Source organism: Leucoraja erinacea, chromosome 8, assembly GCF_028641065.1.
Source record: "Leucoraja erinacea ecotype New England chromosome 8, Leri_hhj_1, whole genome shotgun sequence".
NCBI classification, from domain to species: domain Eukaryota; kingdom Metazoa; phylum Chordata; class Chondrichthyes; order Rajiformes; family Rajidae; genus Leucoraja; species Leucoraja erinaceus.
The window spans coordinates 39958537-39981415 of record NC_073384.1 but is presented as its reverse complement, the minus strand read 5'-3'; the positions used below and the strand labels follow the sequence as shown (position 1 = coordinate 39981415).

Genomic DNA, 22879 nt, shown 5'->3' with positions numbered 1-22879 from the left:
TAGCACTATCCAACACACATGGGGCAATTTACAATTTTACTCAAACCAATTAATCTACAAACCTGTACGTCTTTGGAAAGTGGGAGGAAACTGGAGGAGCCAGAGAAAAGTCACGCAGTCACAGGGAGAATGTACAAACTCCATGCAGTTTGTATGTTCTCTCTGTGACGGCATACATCACTTACCCGTATGCGTAGTCAGGGTCAAACCCAGGTCTCTAGTGCTGTAAGGGAGCACCTCTGGTACATGGACAGGACAGGTTTAGAGGGATGAGGGCCAAACACAGGCGGGTGGGATTAGTGTAGATGGGACATGTTGGCCACTGTGGGCAAGTTGGGCAGAGTGGGCCCGTTTCCACTCTGTAAGTTTCTATGATTCTACCATTGCAACACCTGGCCAACCCAAAAGTTCACCATTAACTCACCTGGGACAACTTCATCTGCATGTGAGCAAAGACATGAAGAAAGCCAACCACTGCGTCCCACAGCCTGCTGTGCGCCAGACTCTGCTGGTTGCCAGTGCATGGACCCTGTGGAATAGTAATGCACGATGAGTTCAATTGAAGTGTAAGGAGATACAAGGAACAGCAGATACTGGTTTACAAAAAAAAGACTCAAATTGCTGAAGTGACAAAGATAAGGGTAAGGTTGAAGGATTTTATTTAAGAATGGCATGTTGGCCTTCATAACGAGAGGAGTTGAGTATAGGAGCAAAGAGGTCCTTCAGCAGTTGTACAGGGCCCTGGTGAGACCATACTTGGAGTATTGTGTGTAGTTTTGGTCTAATTTGAGGAAGGACATTCTTGCTATTGAGAGAGTTCACAAGGTTAATTCTCGAGATGGCGAGACTGTCATATGATGAAAGAATGGAGCGACTGGGCTTGTATACTGGAATTTAGGTGATCTTATAAAAATATATAAAATTGTTAAGGGATTGGACACGCTAGATGCAAGAAACATGTTCCCGATGTTGGGAGTCCAGAACCAGGGGCCACAGTTAAGAATAAAGGTTAAGCCATTTAGAGTTGAGATGAGGAAAAACCTTTTCACACAGAGAGTTGTGAATTTGTGGCATTCAGAAGGCAGTGGAGGCCGATTCACATTGCATTCAAAAGAGAGTTAGATAGAGCTCTTAGGGCTAGCGGAATCAAGGGGTATGGGTTGAAAGCAGGAACGGGGTACTGATTGTGGATGATCAGCCATGACATTCAAACTCCACGCAGACAGCACGCCAGGTTTAGGGTCAAACCCTTGAAGCCAAGATACAATGAATGTACAGCCTATCTCTGTTCTGTTCACCTTTAGACTTTAAAGATACAGCATGGAAACTCTAATTCTTTGGCCCACCGAGTCCGCGCCAACTAGCGATCACCCCGTAGACTAGTTCTATCCTACACACCAGGGACAATTTAGAACTTACAGAGGGCCAATTAACCTACAAACCTGCATGTCTTTGGAGTGTAGGAGGAAACCAGAACACCCGGAGGAAACCCATGTGGTCACATGGAGAACATGCAAACTCCGTACAGACAGTGCCCGTGGGCAGGGTCAAACCCGGGTCACTGGTGCTGTAAGGCAGTAACTCTACCGCTGTGCCACCGTGCCACCTTGCAACATATCTAATTTCTGGAAAGTGATGATCGTACCTGAATATATTCTGTAAGAGTGTTGAACACCTGCTTTGCCACATTGATTGCCTTTGAGAAATTGCGCTGTCCTTGTTCATCAATGATGTCTTTTGCAGAATAAAACCAATAGAAATCACTGATCGATTCCTGCAAGCAAAGAAATGTGGTGATTATTATAGACACCAACAGTTGAATACCTTCAGAACACTTTGCACACTTCAGAAGGTTGAACGCTGCTTCAATATCTGAATAATCTCATGTTTAAGCTTGGTGACTCAAGAGCCTGAGCTATAGGGAAAGGTTGGACAGGTTAGAACCTTATTCCTTGAAGCACAGGAGAATGAGGGGTAATCTTATAGAGGTGTATAAGAACATGAGAGGAACAGATGAGGATAATGCACAGTCTTTGCTCAGAGAAGCGAACCAGAAACCAATCTGGAGGACATAATTTTAAGGCGAAAATTGAAAGATTTAAGCGGGTCAATGTTTTCACCTGGAAGAGGGCGGAAGGGGGGGGGGGGGGGGGTGTATGTGGTGACGTGCTGCCACAGGGAGTAGTTGAAGCATAGACTATAAGAAGATTTAAAAGACATTGGACAGGTACATGGATCAAAAAGGTATAGTCAGATATGTGCCAAACACGGCCAGGTGGGACTAGTGTAGATGGGGCTTGTTGGTTGGCATGGGCGATAGTTATAGTTATAGGAAAAGAATTAGGCCATTCGGCCCATCAAGTCTACTCCACCATTCAATGATGGTTGATATATCTTTCCCTCTCAACCCCATTCTCCTGCCTTTTCCCTATAAACCCTGACACCCTTACTAGTTGGGTTGAAGGGCCTGTTTCTGTGCTGTATGAGTCTGTGACTATGACTAAATCTGAGTAATTGATCTTCCCTCTAATTGTTAAACACTCGTACAAGTGTGTAGATTCATCATTCAATGTACTTTCATACAGTTTCTTCGGGCTGCGTTTCCCAATGTTTCAAAGGGGCATCTATCATACCAGTGCCCATGAACAGCATGGTGACCTGCCTCAATGACTACCTTCGGCTCCCATTTATATTCACCATAATGAAGAGGTTCAAGAGCCAGGAGGAACTGCTGATGCTGAAATTCTGTGTGAAACTGAAAATGCTGGAGGAGCTCAACAGGTCAGGCAGCATTTCTGGAGGACATCGACAGGTGTCTTTTCGGGTCGAGAGGTTGGTTTTGGTTTGACAGAGTGGTCCTGGGATGGATGGGTACTTAAGGGTCGGCATGGACGGTGGGCTGAATGGCCTTTTTCTGTGCATAGTACTCCATGGCGCTGGGTTTTTCTTTTCTGCACTGCTTGCAATGGTACAATGGTGCTTTGTCAGGAAGGGAAATTCTTTTTGCATAGCTCACACTTGTACAAATCGCCATGACTTGGTGCCATTTACTAAATGAATAAGTCCAAAGTCAGGTCCACATGCTGGATGTCCTGGAGCGCCCCCAATCCAGATAAGCCCTAGGATGCTGCAGGGCCTCCTCCGTCGCCCTCGACTGGCTCTGCCCGCTAAATGAAGTCCCTCTCCTCGCCCGACCGCCACTGTGTCCCAAGGGTTCCTCCTGCAGCCGACCTTGAAGACACTGGAGGCAATACCCTGGTTTTGTCTGGGACGCCATAAATAAATATTAAATGAATGATCCTGATTGCCTTTAATTGTAACCTCACCCAACCTGTATAGGGTTGAGTGTTTAAGAAGGAACTGCAGATGCTGGAAAATCGAAGGTACACAAAAATGCTGGAGAAACTCAGCGCGTGCAGCAGCATGTATGGAGCGAAGGAAATAGGCAACGTTTCAGGTCAAAACGTTGCCTATTTCCTTCGCTCCATAGACGCTGCTGCACCCGCTGAGTTTCTCCTGTATAGGGTTGATTCGGACAAACCTCAGCAATCTCCTGTTCCAGCCTCATCCTACTATATGTCAGGTCCACTGTACATTCCTGACTTGCCCGAGAACTTCCCCAGAGACCGCGCCAACCATCGATCCCCGTACACTATTTCTATCCTACATTAGGGACAATTTACAGAGGCCAATTAACCTACATACCCATAAGTCTTTGGAATGTGGGAGGAAACTGGAGCATCCAGAGAAATCCCACAAGGTCGCAGAGAGAAAGTAAAAACTCCATACAGACAGCATCCATGGTCATGATCGAACTCGGTTCTCTGGCGCTGTAAGGCAGCAATTCTACCCCTGCACCACTGTGCCGCCCTTTTTCAAATTGTCATGTGGGCTCATTGGGTTCAATTGGGAAACAGGAAACTCGGCCCACCGAGTCCACACAGAGTCAATGTTATCCCAGTTACCCACTCCTGACACTCCAGGGCCAATGGTCCAATGGTACTTTATTGGCACATTTAGTTCAGAGATAGTGTGGAAACAGGCCACCAACAGGCTACAAGTATCCCTTGTAGAAACAAGGAACTGCAGATTCTAGTTTCCAAAAGAAGACACAGAGTGCTGGAGTAACTCAGTGGGTCAGGCAGCATCTCAGGAGAACATGGATAGGAAGAAGAAGGATCTCAACCAGAAAGGTCACCTATCCACATTCTTCTGAGATACTGTCTGACCCGCTGAGCTGCTCCAGCACCGCGCCTTCTTTTAGTATCTTGACATTTTCTCATCATGCCTTCCTCACGCATCAGCTACCAGAAAAATTAAAGAAAAGCATGAATTTCTCACGCACAGTACCTGAACTCTCAAGAGATAGTCCACAGTTGAGATGATGATGTTGACTGTCGTGTTGTTGCCCGTCTGGGTCCTCAGGTAGTTCTGGAAATCTTCAAACAAAAAAAAGGTCAGAATGTAAAGAATGAACTACAATCCAAACCATTGTACACTCTACTGCTGCAGCTCTATACACAGAGTCATGCAGTGTGGAAACAAGGCCCTTTGCTCCAACTTTCCCACACCAACCAACATGTCCCATCTACACTAGTCCCACCTGCCATCATTTAGGCCCATATCCCTCTAATCCTAATCTATCCATGTACCTGTCTAAATGTTTCTTAAATGTTGCAACAGTCTCTGCCTGAACTACCTCCTCTAGCAGCTCATTCCATGCACCCACCACACTTTGTATGAAAAAGTTATCCCTCAGATTTCTATTGAAACTTTCCTCCCTCACCATAAACCTATGTCTTCTGGTTCTTGATTCGCCTACTCTTACTTCCCAACAGACTCTGTGCATCTCAATGAAATATTAAACAAGAACATCAGCATTGACAGACAATCCAAAACTTGGACTGTTCAAGAAATTGCAATTTATTTTACGTACAGTTGCAGATTTTACATGCGAGGAGTTGCAGTGGTGGGTTAGGGCGTTTATAACCCATCCTTGGATTAATTTTGCATGAGAGAAGGTCTCATTAATGTTTGATGGATCTTGCTGACTTTATATATTGATGTGTTTGTTTACTACTGAGTTTTGAAATGCTTTTTTCTCTACTGTAATGTAACAAGTCTTACTACCATTGATTTGAAGTGGGGTTTTTTGGGGTATTGGTAGCATCACTTCTTTGTGTCTCTAAGGATCTCAGATTTTGGGCTTTGTTTTATGTACATGAAGAATTGTATTCCTTAGGCATGCACACCTACAATTTGGTATATACTTATTTCCAAATATAATGTTTGGAGTCACGCAAGCGGTTTGCTACTTGAACCTAATATTGATAGAAACCCAATATTCAGGGCACAGTGGCACAGCAGTAGAGTTGCTGCCTTACAGTGCCGGAGTCCCGGTTCGATCATGATTATGGGTGACAATAGATAATAGACAAGAGGTGCAGGATAAGGCCATTCGGCCCTTCGAGCTAGCACCGCCATTCAATGTGATCTGTTTGTACAGAGTTTACATTAGCAATTTACAGAGGCCAATTAACCAACAAACCGGGTTCTCCGGTTTCCTCACATGTTCCAAAGATGTGCAGGTTTGTAGGTTAATTGGCTTCAGAAATTGCCCCAAGGGTGTAAGATCGAACTTGTGTCTGGATCCTCAATGGTCAGCATGGTGAGCCGAAGGGTCTGTTTCCACACTGTATCTCTAAACTAAACAAAATACTAAAATATTGTTTGAATGGACGGAAGAGGTTGGGCAAATCACGAATGTGCAGTGTTCTTGACCCACTGTAGGATGAGGCAAGCACAGGAGATTACAGGTTTGTAGATTAATTGCCTTCTGTAAATTGTCCCTAGTGCATAGGGTGCGAAACTAAGATAATGTAGAACTAGTATACGGGTGATCGTTGATCAGTGTGGACTTGGTGGGCCAAAAGGCCTGTTTGCACACTGCATCTCGAAACAAAACAAAACTAAAGAAGGAGGTAATTTGGTCTTTTTCTCAAAGCTGAATCTTATTTAAACCATCTTCCCCCGCCTTTCGTCCCAAGTTCTATATGTTTTGGCTGTGCAAATGTTCATCCAGGTACCCAGGTCTCTGGCACAGTGAGGCATAGTTCTACCAGCTGCACCACTGTGCTACATTCAAATTGAAAGTGTAGTAAGGAACTGCAGATGCTGGTTTACACTGAAGATAGACACAAAGTGCTGGAGTAACTCAGTGTGTCAGGCAGCATCAAAGGATGGTGACGAGTTGAAACTCTTCTTCAGACTGACGAAGTGTTCCGACCCGAAAACATCACCCTTTGTTTTCAACAGAGATGCTGCCTGACCTGCTGAGTTACTCCAGCGTTTTGTGTCTATGCCGAGATGAACGGTGTAGCATGAGGACCACAGGTTGCGCCTGAATTTGGGGAGAGTAAACGAGTGGGATTAATTGGAGGACGGTGTGGGCGTGGTGGGTTGAAGGGCCGGTTTTCATGCCGTGCGTCTCCATGACTCTCTTCGTCCTAGAAACATGTTGAACCTTTGTTACTCACCTGAGTTGTGGCCTTCACAGAGCAGCTGCAGGAATCGAAAGAGATCGCACGTAAATTCATCATCCTGCATCACCTTCTCCCCTACAAGATGTCAGTGAGAGCGAGATTGCAATGTGTCAGTACCAGCAACCTGGTGTGTTGCATCTTATATCCAACAACCTTGCATTACGCTTGTTCAATTACACACACATATCCTTCCAATCTTTCCAACAATTGCTAATCATACCTTACTGTTCTATCAGAAGCCCTCACAGTGCTCTTCACAGATAGAAAACAAATGAAAAACAGCCACACACAAAATATGCCTACCAAAAATAAAACCTGAAAACACTCAAAATAAAACACACAGAACTATTTTAGTAGTTGGCATGGCTCTTGCCAGCAATGAATGATCTTTCTCAAATTATGTGGTAAAATTTGTGAGTGTACGCCATTAATAAGAATTAGAGTGGTAAATGCACGAGTGGGGACACTAAAAATATCCTTAGAACACGCCAATTTAATTTTAAACATTAGAAAAAATTCAATGTTGATATTGCAGGACTATGAAGCTTCAAGGGTAATAAAGTTACTTGATTTACTGATGCAGGGATTTGGAAAAGTTTAATGCAATGGTAAATGCAGTAGCTCTGAATTGATCAGATTGAATCCCATAATAATTAGATGAGAACCTGAGGGGTAACAAAGGGTGATGGGTGTATGGAGCAAGCTGCTGTAGTAGGTACCATTGCAACATATAAAAAACATTTAGAGAGGTTCATGCATCGGATTAATTAGAGGGATATGGGCCAAAAGCAGATAATGAGACTAATGTAGATGGAGCATGTTGTTCGGCATGGGCAAGTTAGGCCAAATGGCTTGTTTTCAGGCTGTATGACCCTAATAAGTGGAAGCAAATGAATTGCAGATGCTGGTTTATAAAAAAAGACACATAATGCTGCAGTAAATCTCTGGAGATCAGGCAGCATTTCTGGAGAACATGACGTTTCAGGTCGGGAATCTTCCACACCCTGAGTTATTTTGCGCAACTCACGCCCTTTGCGTTTTTTTCCAATAATAGCAAAAAAGGCTAGTATAGTTATGTGGAACAAAAGTTACAATAATGAACTCCAACTCTTCAATGTTAATCTTTATGCTGTTTTCTTTTGCATGTAGGTTTGGAATGTTGTGAAGTCAATTACATTTTCGGGCTGGAGAAGGGTCCCAACGCAAAATGTCACCTATACTCGTTCTCCAGGGATACTGCCAAACCCATTGGATTACTCCAGCACTGTGTCCTTTTCAATTGTTTAACATGGATTAGAAAGCTTTGTGAAAGGAGACAGGTTTATCAAAACCCGGATATACTTGTAATTCTTTATGTCTTCATTTTTTTTTAACATTGAAACATGAGATGGTTGAAATTAGAATTAAAAGAGACAACAGAGGCAACCATTAACAAAGGCAGTGGAAAACATGAATATCTATGTTATACAGTAAAAGACTAACTTAACTAAAAATTCTTCACTAAATTGTAACATCCAGAGAGGGCTCTTTTGAGGAGTGGAATTATTCAAACTGAACTATCACACATTCTGAAGATAGATAGAGAATGTTGGAATAACTCAGAGGGTCCGGCAGCATCTCTGGAGAAAGGAAAATGTGACATTTCGGGTCAAGGCTGAGAGTCAGGAGAGAGGGAAACAGGAGGTGTGAAAAAGTTCAGTACAAACTAGAGCCGGCACCAATGACCAAGGAAAGGTAGAGCCCACAATGGTCCATTGTTGGCTGTGGAAGTGGTGATAATGAAGGGATATGTGGAACTAGCAGGACAACTAGGGTGGGGGAGGGACGGAGAGAAGGAATGCAGGGGCTACCTGAAATTAGAGAAATTAATATTCATGCTCCACACTTTCACCAAGCTCTGAAGCAGAGTTAAGATAATTGCACAGTTAATATAAATCGCAGTTTATCCAAACTCAATTTTAAACAAGTAATTTGAACCAAATATGTCAAGTCGTGGCTATGAACCATGCCAACATTTCTAAAATATGAAGATCACTGACAACGTCATGGCTAATGGTAAAAAGCTAATGCTTAATGGCTTTATGACTTCACATGGGACTTTTTAGATGTGCACCACAGATGGAGTACAGTGAGTGAATGACAACACAGGGAAACAAAAAACAAAGATTCTTTTGATGTGAATTGAATTACAATCTAGGCTTAAATGACCTGGCTGAAAGAGCATACTGGATCCAGAAACACAAGGGGTCACAGACATTCTGTGAGCTAGAGGTTCTATCTGACACAGCAAAAGACAGTGCAGTCGTTAAAGAATTAAACTGAAGTTGTAATTTTCTCTGAGTGTTTCTCATCTCCTTCTTTAGGATGAGAGTGGCCGAGACTCAGCAACTAAAACTTTTGTCTGGCTAGTGAAGGGTAACCACGAGATGTAACAAAATATGTCATCTGCTTCAGTGGTTGAGGGGGGAACATGCCCTAGTTTAACATCCTACACGTGTGATATTGAAGAGGTTTGCAGCTGTCAATATAACTCCAAGGTGAACAAAATAACAATGATAAAACATTCCAAAGATATCTATTTCTAGATGGTAAACAGAGTTTGACAGTCATAGAGTCGTACAATGTGGAAATAGGCCCTTCGGCCCAACTTGCCTACGCCGACCATCATGCCCCATCTACACTAGTCCCACCTGCCAGCATTTGGCCCACATCCCTCTAAACCTATCCTATCCATGTACCTGTCCAAATATTTTTTTAACTTTGTGATTGTGCCTGCTTCACCTACCGCCTCTGGCAATTCTTAATAGAATTGTACAATACCATTGAACATTTTTAACACAGAAAGCCATCATGTCTGACCTGGTCAAAAATAAAGCCTAATCTCATTTCTGGCATATGATCCGTGGCTGTACAGATCCCAGCTCCTGACATGTGCTGTTTAAATGTGATGAGAATTTCTGCCTCTTCCCCTTTCAGACTGTAGAGCTCCGGCACCCTCTGTTTAAAAGCACTTTCCCCTCAATCCTGCCACCAATTACTTTATAGTGCCTGGCTTTTTGTTCCCCTGCTAAGGGAAACTGGTCCTTCTTATTTACGCCATTTAGCCACCGCCCCTCACAATTTTATGCAACTCAATTACGATTCTCCCGGACACGATCTGTTAAAAGCCAACCTAGTTTATCCAATCTTTCCTCGTAGCTCCAATTTTTCAGTACTGGCAACGGTCATAAATTATAGGAGCAGAATGAGGCCATTTGCCCATCAAGTCTCTGCCATTCAATCATGGCTGATCAATCTTTCTTTCAACCACATTCTCCTTCTCCCCATAACCCCTGACACCCTTACTAATCAAGAATTTGTTCATCTGTGCCTTCAAAAAGTCATCATAAATCTTCTCTGCACTATCTCCAGTGCAATCATATCTGTCCTGTCACATGGGAGCCAGGATTATACACTATGGTTTAACTAATGTCATATACAGTTCTTCTCCCTGAAGTCATTGAAGAAATTGTTGAGGATTTCAGGACCTATTTGGAATTCAGATTTCCTTTCAATTTTGGAAAAAGGTATTCTGCCATTAGCTATCATGACTGCTCGTGATACCATCACTTAAGTAACTTTTGCCTGAAGTAACTTTTGCCTTAAGTAACTATTGCATGCTGTATCTTTTATCTGAAGCAAAGTTTGCCTGAAGGAAACATTTTGCCTGAAGCAACTTTTGTCTGAAGTAACTTTTGCCTGAATTAGTTTGCCTGAAGCAAATTTTGCCTCAAGTAATGTTTGCCAGAAACAACGTCTCACTAATGTAACTTCTCCTATAAGTATTGATTGCAGAGAATTTAATTGAGAATCAATCAATCTTACGACACTGAAGACCAGAATGTTGTTTTATTGTGAAGCGTTTTTCTGTTTCTGCATCCAGTATGCGTTTCTGACTTTGAGAGTTTCATGTTTAATGGGCTGAGCCTAAATAACCAGACGTCCCCACTGACAAGTCTGAAATTTACATTGCAATGTATGCAAAGGAACCCAGCTGAGTTGCAAAAAAAGACAGCTAGTAAAACACGCAGTAAACTCACACAAAGAATGTCATCTGCAATACAACAAATAATCAGCACCATTGCACACCAGTCTTAAAGCAACTGAAAAGTTAAATCAGGTACAAACTTTAAAGACTAAAGTTCCTTTTTTATGTGTTACTTGCACATTGATGGGTGCAGCCATAAAGCCACATTGAATACACAACAAACGCTACGGTGACTGTACACCACAGCTTGGCGCATCCAACCACTGCAATAACTATGCCACTGAACGGCTCACAGTTCTTACATCTAGTGTGCCAGTTACTGTGCAAATCCTGAGAGAGAGGCAAAACAGACATGAAGTTGACCAAAAGGCTTAAACTTCTCTAAAGCAAGAACAAAACAAAAAGAAAGATATATATTTTTTTCTCTTTCTCATTAGCGACTATGCACAGTGTCTCAAAGTGCGAATTGGCAGAGTTCAGGACCTGTACAGTTCTGACACAAGGTTACAAAGGAAATGGCAATTATAATTACCACGTTCATGAGTGATGACTGAGGGGGAAGACAGAACAATTGAAATCAAAAGAAAAAAAAAGATGAGATTAGGTATTAGAAATTATACTCAACTTCATTTAAAATTGTTTTTTTTTTTAAGAATCGGATAGGTTGAAAGAGGGGGGGAAACAGAATTGTAAAAAATCACACAGAAGGAAAACCATATATTAATAATCATAGAATATTTACAGATCTCAATGTAGAAACAAAGAACTGTAGATGTTGGTCAATACACAAAAGGAAATAAAGTGCTGGAGCAATTCAACAGGTCTGGCAGCATCTCTGAAAAACAAGAATAGGTGACGTTTCTGGTCAAGACCCTTCTGCAGGGTCCTGACTTGAAACATCATCTATCCATGTTCTCCAGAGATGCTGCCTGATCTGATGAGTTACTCCAGCACTTTGTGTCCTTTGGTGTTTTTTTAATATACAGTTCTCCTTGGATTATTTTAAACCAAATAACAAAGAATTTTATGCTGGATAAACCATAGGCATTCTTAATAATTGACAAACCCTGTGTTTATTTTACATTTTGTTATGTAAAGAAAAATTAAACACGATTTTATTTTATTTGTTAGACATATACAAGCATGCACACACGTACATATCCCTTTGCATAGGTACACACATTTTATACACACTGGTATTGGAAAAATACATGAAAAATCTGCGCACTTCAAAGGCTTGCTTATTTATTATTTTATATCCAATCCTGCTGCCTGCTGCAAGTCTAACTTATTTGACTGTCATTTGTAGTCTGGTAAATGGTGATGGATTTGTCGAGGAGCATTAAATATGTTTTTATAGGAAGTCACACAACACAACAAGAATACAAGTGGTATCACAATGCAATGGCTGTGATTGTTGAACACCAAATGAAAAATTATAATGAGGAGTGATTCAAAACCGAGAGAAAGAGGATGAAATAAAAATTACCACAATTTTAGAAAATGTAAAATGCAGTAGTATGATTGGCTTGTGCCCAAGCAAAAAAGGTTTCAGTATCAAATAGTATGTACAATTTTTCTAATAACTAAACTTCAAATCTTTGTGAAAAAGAGATCTTTTGCTGGATACATCAAAGATTGGATTAAATACGATATATTGTTGCTGAAAAGTAAAATGCATAATCTTTTGATATCTGTAGCTATTTCATGATGAATATGTAACATTATCTTGTAATAAATGATCTTGAAACAATGTATCTCTCATGAGCACACGCTGTCTCTTGCCAACAATCAGACTATCAGAGAACCTCCTAGCCTGAAATAATCTGTTGCTCGCCCAGATTTGTCCTGGTTTATTTCTCACTTCCAATTCCCCTCCTCCCCCACTACAATCGGTCTGCAGATGGGTCCCAACCCAAAGCATCACCTATCCATTTTCTCCCAAGATGCTGCCTGACCCGCTGAGTTACTCCAACATTTTGTGTCTAACTTTATGTAACATCAGAAAGACCATCTGTTGATAACAGCTCTCAGTTGTCATCTATAATAATACATCATGTATAGAGGAATGTTCATACAAGCATAGAATATAGAACAGTACAGCACAGGGAATAGACCTTTCAGCCTACAATGTTTGTGCTGAACATGATGCCAAGTTAAACTCATCTCCGTTGCTTGCTTGTGATCCATATCCCTCTATTCCCTGCATATCCATGTGCCTATCTAAAAAGTATCTTAATTGCCACAAACATAACCTCCTCCATCGCCACTCATGGTAGCGCGTTCCTGGCACCCACCACTATGTGTATGAAAACTTGTCTTGCACATCTCCTTTTAATTTTTCCCCTCTGACATGCCCTCTATTCATTTGTTCTTTGTGCCTATTCATACCTCTAGTTTCCCTCTCCCATGACTCTGAGTCTTGACCCGAAACGTCACCTATTCCTTTTCTCCAATTATGCTGCCTGACCCACTGAGTTACTCCGGCACTTTGTGTCTACCCTCTCTTCTTTGACATTTTCATCCTGGGTAGGTGAAAATGTCCTACTTTGCTGAAGTATATATAAGATTATGCTTTTTTTCGGTGGTATAGAAACTTATTCTTCATTGTTTTGAACAAATAGGCAGGCAGATAGTGCAGATGATTATTCAGTGATAGTGCAGTGACTGTTCTAACTCTCCAACACAACAGTAGCTGCACTCTCTCTATCGCTGAATCATAGGTAACATTTGACCACAATATATTATTACTTATATTATAAGTAATATAACTACCATACATTACTTATGATGGTAGTTAGGTACCATAACTACCATTAGCTACTCATGGACCGAAGTAAAACGTTCATAAACCAGGTTATATGAATTAGTGTGCCTGCAAATTGTGCATTTTAGCTGTTGTTAATTACAACACAGTGGTTTTAAAATAGTCCCATCAGATATTATTATGTGAAGACATATTTGTGTGAATTTTATTTCATTTCTATCGGACCTGATAGATTAAAATGCAGGATTAATAAAGGCAGACATATACAAATGCATTAGGCATTTTCACATCAATATTCTATTCCATCACATATATTATGGCAAAGCTTATAAAATATGACTAGAATACCATAAGGTGCTTCAGCATATACCTGATCCCTCCTCTGTTACCATGCCAAGTCCTTCAGCTTTGTTCTGCCGTTCAAATGCATTCAGATCAAGAACACTGTATTTAAAATAAATAAACATTAGTTTGATGTTTAAGTTGTTTAGGTTTCCCAGAAACAATATTATAACGTAGGATATTGCAGATGATAAATTCATGTCATAGGAGCAGAATTAGACCACTCGGCCCACTGAGTCTACTCCACCATTCAATCATGGCTGATCTACCTTTCCGTCTCAATCCCATTCTCCTGCCTTCTCCATATAACCCTTACTAATCAAAGATCTGCCAATTTCCACCTTAGAAATAGGCAATGGCTTGGCCTCCACAGCCGTCTTTAGACTTTTTAGATATACATAGAAACATAGAAATTAGGTGCAGGAGTAGGCCATTCGGCCCTTCGAGCCTGCACCGCCATTTAATATGATCATGGCTGATCATCCAACTGAGTATCCCGTACCTGCCTTCTCTCCATACCCTCTGATCCCCTTGGCCACAAGGACCACATCTAACTCCCACATCTATACAGAGCAGATACAGGCTCTTCAGCCCACATGGACCAGCGATCACCCCATACACTAGCACTGCCCTACGCACTAGAGATAATTTACAATATTACTGAAGCCAATTAACCTACAAACCTGGATGTCTTTGGAGTATGGGTGGAAACTAGAGCACCCGAAGAAAACCCACACCATTACAGGGAGAACATACAAACTCCTTAAAGACAGCACCATAGTCAGGAATGAACTCAGATCTCTGGCGATGTAAGGCAGCAACTCTACCGTTGCGTCACTGTGCCGTCTGTGGCAATAAATTCCACAGATTCACCACAGATGAAGATAAGACATCAGGGACACAGTCATGACCAGTTCGAAGTGGCACTGTTAGATGGTAGCATATATTTTATCATTTCATACAATAAATGTTATTCCCAATGAACACTCAAATTCACATGAACTGGGTCATGATTCCATAGAAACCTCCAGATTCCAAATAGTAGAAATTATATCCTCAATATTTATTACCTAACAAACGTTCCTTTAAAAAAAATAGAAACTAGGACTAGTGGATGCTGGTTTACCAAGGAAAGACACAGTTCTAGAATAACTCAACAGGTCAAGCAGGGTCCCTGGAGAACATGGATAGGTGATGTTTCGGGTCAAGACAATTCTTTGCAGTGATGACCCATTTTGGGTCAGGACTTTTCATCAGTCTGATGAAGGGTCCCAACCCGAAACGTCACCTATCCAATAATTAAATTCAATGAATCTTTATTGTCATACAATATGTATTGCATACAACCTCGTAAAATCATATAGCAGACCTCACCTTGGCATTACATAAGTGCCGCCACGTTTTGGCACCGGCACAGTTCACCGAACAGTCCTGTCTACTGTCTGCTGCTGAAGCCAATTAACCTACGAACCTGCACATCTTTGGATTGGGGAGGAAACCAGAGCACCCAGAAAAACCCCACACGGTCACAGGGAGAACGTGCAAACTCCGTACAGGCAGCACCCGTGGTCAGTATTGAACATGGGTCTCTGGCACTGTAAGGCAGCAACTCTATCAATGCACCACGATCATGGACTTCTCATGGCATCCCAACAGGGCAGTGCAGATTTCCCTTGGTTTCCCAGCTCGAGAGCTGTGAAATCTGCCCACTAACCCTGCATCAAGTTACGCCTGGCACTGGAACAGCCGTCCCATTGCAATGAACTCAAGGGGAAGAAGCGCCTTGGACATTCTTACCTGCAAGATTGCATGAGACCTGCCAAGCTCTGAAAGAAACCAACGTCTTTCTTTTCCTTGAGACAATCGAGCATTTTCTGCAGAACATGAAAAACAGACCTCACATGAAAAATTGATGACCGTGTCATTGTTTAAACAGAAAAATAACATAACACATCGGTCAACTAACATTATTGAGAAAAATCATTCTGCATCTGAATAATTTTACAACAGCTTTTACACTTACTTTGTAGGCATGGCTGGAATGACATTCATTTGAAAGAGCAATTAAAGTTTGAACCATTTGATTATAAGCATATACTAAATCTGTTTTATTATGATCATCAGAATCATCATGCTCATCAGAACGTAAGTGTGTACTAAATCTATTTAAGACTGTGTCTCATTTAGCACAGAATTAAACATCATATTTTTTAAAATAATGTTATTAGAAATCATAGAATGATCCTCAATGTTTACTACCCAAGGCAAGCTCCTTTTATAAAAAGTAGAAACAAGGAACTGCAGATGCTAGTTTACAAAAAAAGACACAAATGCTGGAGTAATTCAGCGGGTCAGGCAATCTCTCTGGAGAACAAGGATAAACATAGAAACATAGAAAATAGGTGCAGGAGTAGACCATTCGGCCCTTCGAGCTAGCACCGCCATGGCTGATCATCCAAAATCAGTACCCCGTTCCTGCTTTCTCCCCACATCCCTTGATTCTGTTAGCCCTAAGAGCTAAACCCAACTCTCTCTTTTACTCTGAAAATTTAAGTAAGTCTGAAGAAGGGTTTTGGCCCGAAAGAGAGGCGGGGCCTATTTCCTTCGCTCCATAGATGCTGCTGTGATAGGCTGAGTTTATAATAGGCCATATAACAAAAACAGCATGGAAAAGACAGGTGTGACCTCGACCCTTCTAGTCCGAAGCCGAACACATAAGGAACCCTAGTCCCAATAGGAGCGCTCAGACCATAACCCTCCATTCCCTTCCCATCCATAAAACTATCCAATTTATTTTTAAATGATAAAAATGAACCTGCCTCCACCACCTTCACTGGAAGCTCATTCCACACAGCTACCACTCTCTGAGTAAAGAAGTTCCCCCTCATGTTACCCCTAAACTTCAGTCCCTTAATTCTCAAGTCATGTCCCCTTGTTTGAATCTTCCATACTCTCAGTGGGAAAAGCTTTTCCACGTCAACTCCGTCTATCCCTCTCATCATTTTAAAAACCTCTATCAAGTCCCCTTTTAACCTTCTGCGCTCCAAAGATTAAAGCCCTAACTTGTTCAACCTTTCTCTATAACTTAGTTGCTGAAACCCAGGCAACATTCTCCAGCTTTTTTGTGTACCCTCTCTCTTTTATTCGATAGGTGACGCTTCAGGTCAGGACCCTACTTCAGCCTGATTGTTGCGGTGGGGAGAAAGCTGGAAGAGAGGCGGGGGCACGACAAAACCTGGCCAGTGATAGGTGAGGGTGGTTTGTGATAGGCAGTTGGTCAGACATAGGCCAGAGATGAAAAAACAAAAAATATGAGGTGAAAAGACAGGTGTGAGGTCAAGAAGGGGTGCGAATGGTGAAGCCAGAGAAAGGAACATGGGTGGAAGGGGAGGGGGAAGGGGAGAAAAGGGTGCAAAACTAGTTCTGAAACAAATCTCATCATCACTGGTGATCCTAGAGATGGGTAGATGGGCTGGTCAAGAAAGTTTCATCGGAATATTGAGTATTTCACAATTTCTATATTTAATACTCAGACTGATAAAGGTCAATGTGTAATAGAAGGCTTTTGGCACATTGGCCTTGATCAGCCAGAGTGTTGAGTATTTCACAACTTCTATATTCAATACTCTGACTGATAAAGGCCAATGTGTCAAGAGGCTTTGGGCAAATGGGCATTCCACAGTCAGAGTATTGAGTATAGAGGTTGTGAAAGTGATATATCTGAATTGTCTGAACTGTGGCAGAAGACTATCTTGCCAGTCAAGTGTGAGGCTAACCAAACAAACTCCACGTAATCACTGGCCAAATGAACATTTGGTACAGAGTTGCCACCAATACCACAGTCCTGCATTTAGTCTGATTTACCTGTTGAACGGTGGAATTCCCACCATTTAGAATAGCAATGCCAAGTTTCAGAGTAGACGCAACCATCGGCCCCATTTCACCTAAAGAGATTGAAAGCAATGCTGAAACATATTTGTTCAGAACTTCAAAGCGAATGAAATAGCTTAGAGACACAGCATAAAAACAGGCCTTCAGCCCACCGTCCACACCAACCATCGATCACCCATTCAGCCGAGTTCTATGTTATCCCACTTCTTATCCACTCCCTGAGGGGCAAATTTACAGAGGACTATTATAACCTACAAACCAAGTCAAGAGTGTTTTATTGTCATATGTCCCAGATTGAACAATGAAATTCTTACTTGCAGCAGCAGAACAAAATATGTAAACATTGTACTCTGCAAACAATATAATAAACGATAAAAAAGTTCAGTGTGTGTTTATTTTTATTAATATATAATATATATATATATATATATATAATACCAATGCCTCTAAGTCTATGTACTTCACAGCTTATTTGACGGTTGTAGTGTTTAAAAGACTGATGGCTGTAGGCACGTCTTTGTGAAAACAGAGCACCCAGAGGAAAACCACGCATTAACAGGGAGAACATGCAATCTCCACACAGACAGCACCCAGAGGTCAGGATCGAACTGGGGTGTCTGGCGCGGTAAGGCAACATCTCTACCGCTGGTTCACTGTGCCGCTCTAATTATTCAGTCTTACAGAGAAATACTTTTTCTCAAAGTTACAACCAAATTACCCATTTCTCCCACAGCATCCATGAAGCATGCTTTTATTTTAAGTGCATCGCCTTCTCCAATGAACCGAAGTTCTGTTTGCCCGGGTTCGATCCTGACCACGGGTGCTGTCTGTGTGGAGTTTGCACACTGTCCCTGTGACTGCGCGGGTTTTCTCTGGCTGCTCCGGTTTCCTCCCATACTCCAAAGATGTACAACTTTGTAGGTTAACTGGCTTTGGTAAAATTACACATTGTCCCTAGGGTAGTGCTAGTGTACTGGATGATCGCTAATCAGCGTGGACTCGATGCGCTGTTGGGCCGGTTTCCGCACTATATCTCTGCAGTCTAAAGTCTATCTAAAAGCCTAAACTGCACTATCATATCTGCCTCCACCATCACCCCTGGCAGAGTGTTCCAGGCACTCACTACTCTTTGTGTTCAAACTGTGCCCTGCACATCACATTCCCCCTCTGCCCTTAAAGATGAGGACAATTTTTACTGAAGCCAATTAACCTACAAACCTATATGCCTTTGGAGTGTGGGAGGAAACCGGAGCACCTGGAGAAAACCCACACGGTCATGGGAAGACCGTACAGCACCCATATTCAGGATCTAACCCGTGTCTCTGGCGCTCTAAGTGTTGCAAGGGAACAGGTTCAAGGATCTGACTAGTAGACCAGGAAAAAACTCACTGGTCTGTTTAGTTGCAAATCAATTTTATTGGCAGGAGAGGACAAAATAATACTTGTCTTGGTATGCGTGAGGTCTAATTTTACAGCAGCACACGTCTTTCTCTCTCTCTGCCTCTGTCCGTGGCGCTGATTGCGACTCAGCCTGTCGGTGAACCGTTCTCGTACATAAACTTGAACTACCTTCTGGCTTACTGACACCTGCCTTTATACAGGTAAAAAATCACGTGTTGAAATAACTGCCGGTAAGTCCTTGCCAATAGCACTGCTCCCAAATTTAAACTGCACCAAGCGGGACCCTCACCCCCCTTTGGAAACAAAGTGCTATCAGTTGCAGACTGGCGCATGAAGCAATATCCAGCGCTAAAGACTTGGGGTAAAGGTAATACACACAGCGTTGCCGGTTTGGCACGCAAAGGTTTAAACAGAGCATTGTCGGCTTTGTGCATGGGAGTTTAAACAAAGCGCTACTGGCCACAGCGCTATGGGTCACAGACTGTTCGGGCAAAATTATAACAGTATAACAATAAGGCAACAAGTCTTCTGCTGCATCACCATTCTGCCCATTTTTACTACATTGTTTTGTTACTGGGTTTCCTTAATTTCATTAAACTACGTTTGAACCCCCCAGCTGCTATTGTGGGCATCAAAGTCACTTCTCTGAGTTCATCATTCCAGGCCTCTGGAATTTGTCCAGTGGCAGAACAACTCTGCAGTGGCCTCATTAAAGAGGCATCATTTGATCTGAGCAAAGTTCTTGATGTAATGTTTAGTTTAACTTAGAGCTACAGCATGGAAACAGATTATTTGGCCCTCCGAGCCCACACCAACCAGTGATCACCCAGCAAAAACACGCATCATGGATGCTGTAAGAGAAATGGAATGCTTAGTTGTGAATTTGGAGGGGAAAAAAAGTATTTTTCTTTAAGACCAAATGATAGTGGCAAACTCCACACTGACAGCACCCAGATAGAACCTAGGTCTCTGGCGCTGTGAGGCAGAAGCTCTACTAACTTCATGTCCATAAGTCAGGCCATTCGGCCCATCAAGTCTATTCTGCCATTCAAACATGACAAAACATAAACCATTAGTTCAATTCATGCTAGGGCCCATTTACAGAAGCCAATCAACATACAAACCTGCATGTCTTTGGGACGTGGGAGGAAACCTACACGGAGCAAACCCACACAATCACAGGGAGAACATACAAACTCTGTACAGACAGCACCCATAGTCAGGATTGAACCCCCAGGACTCTGATGTTGTAAGGCACCAACTCTACTGCTGCCCCGGTATAAATCTTAGCTGCCTTACCTTTGCTGGCACTTATCATCTGTAGAACCATCTCAGCAGCCCCTCGGTCATGAAGTCTTGCCTGTTGGTACAGCAGCTTCTGCTTCTCCATTTCTTTTTCCTAAACAGAGAAGCCAGGTGATTGAACAGGAGCAAAGGAAACAACACTCAATTCTCCGACAAGGACGTTCTTCTGTTTTTAAACCAAGGGCTCCATGCTAACTTCTCAGACTGGACACATTGGAGAAATAATGAACTGCAGATGCTGGTTTATACCAAAGAAAGACACAAAGTGTTGAAGTAAGTCAACGGGTCAGGCAGCATCTCTGGAGAAAAAGAATAGGTGACGTTTCCGGTCGGGTTCCTTCTTCAGGTCCCGCACAGCTTGCTTCCACCTCTTCCTGAAAAGCCACAAGCAGAACTGCCCTGGCAGACCCATTGTTTCTGCCTGCTCCTGCCCCACTGAGCTCATCCCCACATACCTCGAAGATAGGCACAAAGTGCTGGAGTAACTCAGTCGGTCAGGCAGCATCTCTGGAGAAAAAGAATAGGTGACGTTTCAGGTCGGAACACTTCTTCAGACTCAAGTAGAAAGAATGGTTCCAACCCGAAAGGTCACCCATCCTTTTTCTCTAGAGATGCTGCCTGACCCGCTGTTACCCCAGCACTTTGTGTCTGTCTTCTGTGTAAACTAGTATCTGCAGTTCCTTTCTACGCATTTTCTCCAGGTACCTTGATTTTATGCTATCCCCCCCACCCCCCACCTTCCCTCTCCAATCCTTTCCCACCTAAATCCAGAACATCTTGCATGCCCTGCAATTGTTTAATAACTTTTGGTTTCCAGGCCCTCATTCACTCATCTTTACCTTGGACGTTCAGTCCTTCTACACCTCTATCCTCCACCAGGAAGGCCTTAAGGTCCTTTGTTCCTTCTTAAAGAATCTGAGTCTGAAATGGGTCCCGACCCGAAACGTCACCCATCCTTTTTCTCCAGAGATTCTGCCTGATCCGCTGAGTTACTCCAGCATTTTGTGTCTATCTTTAGACACAATGGAGATCTAGCATTGAAATTTCAACTGTTCTGTTACCGTCTACAGTCCGTCTTTACAGGATGCTGACAAAGGTGTCAAGACATGGGCCCAACCATGTTTAAATGATGTTAATGACTTATTTGATCATCTTAATAAGCTGATGTATCCTTTTTTGAGTAGATTGCACAGTCAAAACAATAATCCAGAACAAAGGGATGCAAGAAACTGCAGATGCTACAATCTTGAGCAAAATAGAAACGGCAGATGCTGGATTCTTGAGCAAAGCACATACTGGTGGAGGAACTCAGGTCAGACTGCATCTGCACAGCGATGTCTGAAGAAGGGTCCTGACCCATCTGTCCATTCCCTCCACAGATGCTGTCTGACCCACCTGAGTTGCTCCAGCATTGTTGTTTGATTCAATACAAACCTTGTGCAAGCATGAACTTTGGCTGCTATTTCGTATGGCATGGAAAATAAAAGCTTATTTTTGGTGATTTGAACAGTCACGAAAGAAAATAAGCAAAATTGTCTGTGCATTTTACGAAGAAGATATAGCGTAGAACAGGTGCATCTGCCCACCAAGTCCGCGCCGACCAGCGATCACCCAATACTATCAGTACCTACACACCAGACAATTTACAATTTACAGAAGCCAATTAACCTATAAATCTGCACATCTTACTAAGAAACCGGAGCACATGGAGGAAACCCACACAGTCATAGGGAGAATGTACATACTTTGCTTAAACACAGCACCCATAGTCAATATCAAACTCAGATCACTGGCACTGTAGGGCAGCAACTCTACCGCTGCACCACTGTGCCACACTCCTTGAGAGCATAGAGTCACGTACCATAGATACAGGCCCTTCGGCTTAAACTTGCCCACACAGACCAACATGTCCCATCTATTGCTGGTGTTTGACCCATATCCCTCCAAACCTGTCGGATCCATGTACCTGTCTAAATGTTTCTTAAACGTTGCGATTGTACCTGCCTCAACTCCCTCCTCTGGCACCACTTTGTGTAAAAAAAATTCCCTTCAGGTCCCTATTAAATCTTTACCCCATAGCCTTAAACCTTTGGCCTCTGGTTATCCCAGAATTGTTCTGTCGCTCCAGACTCTGAACCATTTTGTTCTCAAATCATTTGTCCAGCTTCAATTATCAGCCGATCGATGTTCTCTCAAGCTGCTGCCTGACCAGCTGAATTACTCCGGCATTTTGTGACCTTTTGTGTGTTAACCAGCATCTGCAGTTCCTTGTTTCTATTCTGCTCAATGTAACAGGCCTGACAAAACCCATGGGAATCAGCACGCCATAAGCAAGCCTGGACTCCTGCCCACATACATTTTGCAAGTCAACTGAAAAAATGAGATACCGCAGCTTGGTTGGGACAAGAGGACCTACAGAAGACAGTTTAGAGCCCTGCAAATAGTGTTGAGTGTTCAATGGTGTAGCTCAAAGCTGAGGACACAGGGCATGACACAATCAAATCCGCATCATGTCCGGACAAAAGGAATCTGGGAGACATGTGTGGCTTATGAGGAGCAGTGAAACAGCAGCAACAGCAGGAGCCTGTCGTGATGTTGGCTTTG

General features: G+C 42.6%; 1 protein-coding gene across 1 annotated transcript in view; it reads right to left on the bottom strand.

Moving 5' to 3' along the window:
* The window catches only part of ryr2a (ryanodine receptor 2a (cardiac)), a 426354-nt gene that overhangs the window by 42716 nt on the left and 360759 nt on the right, over positions 1–22879 (bottom strand). Inside the window, exons 79-86 of the mRNA XM_055640013.1 lie at positions 20270–20369; positions 17543–17622; positions 15476–15552; positions 13707–13780; positions 6537–6617; positions 4351–4439; positions 1646–1774; positions 425–529 (exon numbers count right to left, since the gene is read on the bottom strand). Of these exons, the coding sequence (XP_055495988.1) occupies positions 425–529; positions 1646–1774; positions 4351–4439; positions 6537–6617; positions 13707–13780; positions 15476–15552; positions 17543–17622; positions 20270–20369 (735 nt within the window). The remainder of the gene's footprint in view (positions 1–424; positions 530–1645; positions 1775–4350; positions 4440–6536; positions 6618–13706; positions 13781–15475; positions 15553–17542; positions 17623–20269; positions 20370–22879) is intronic.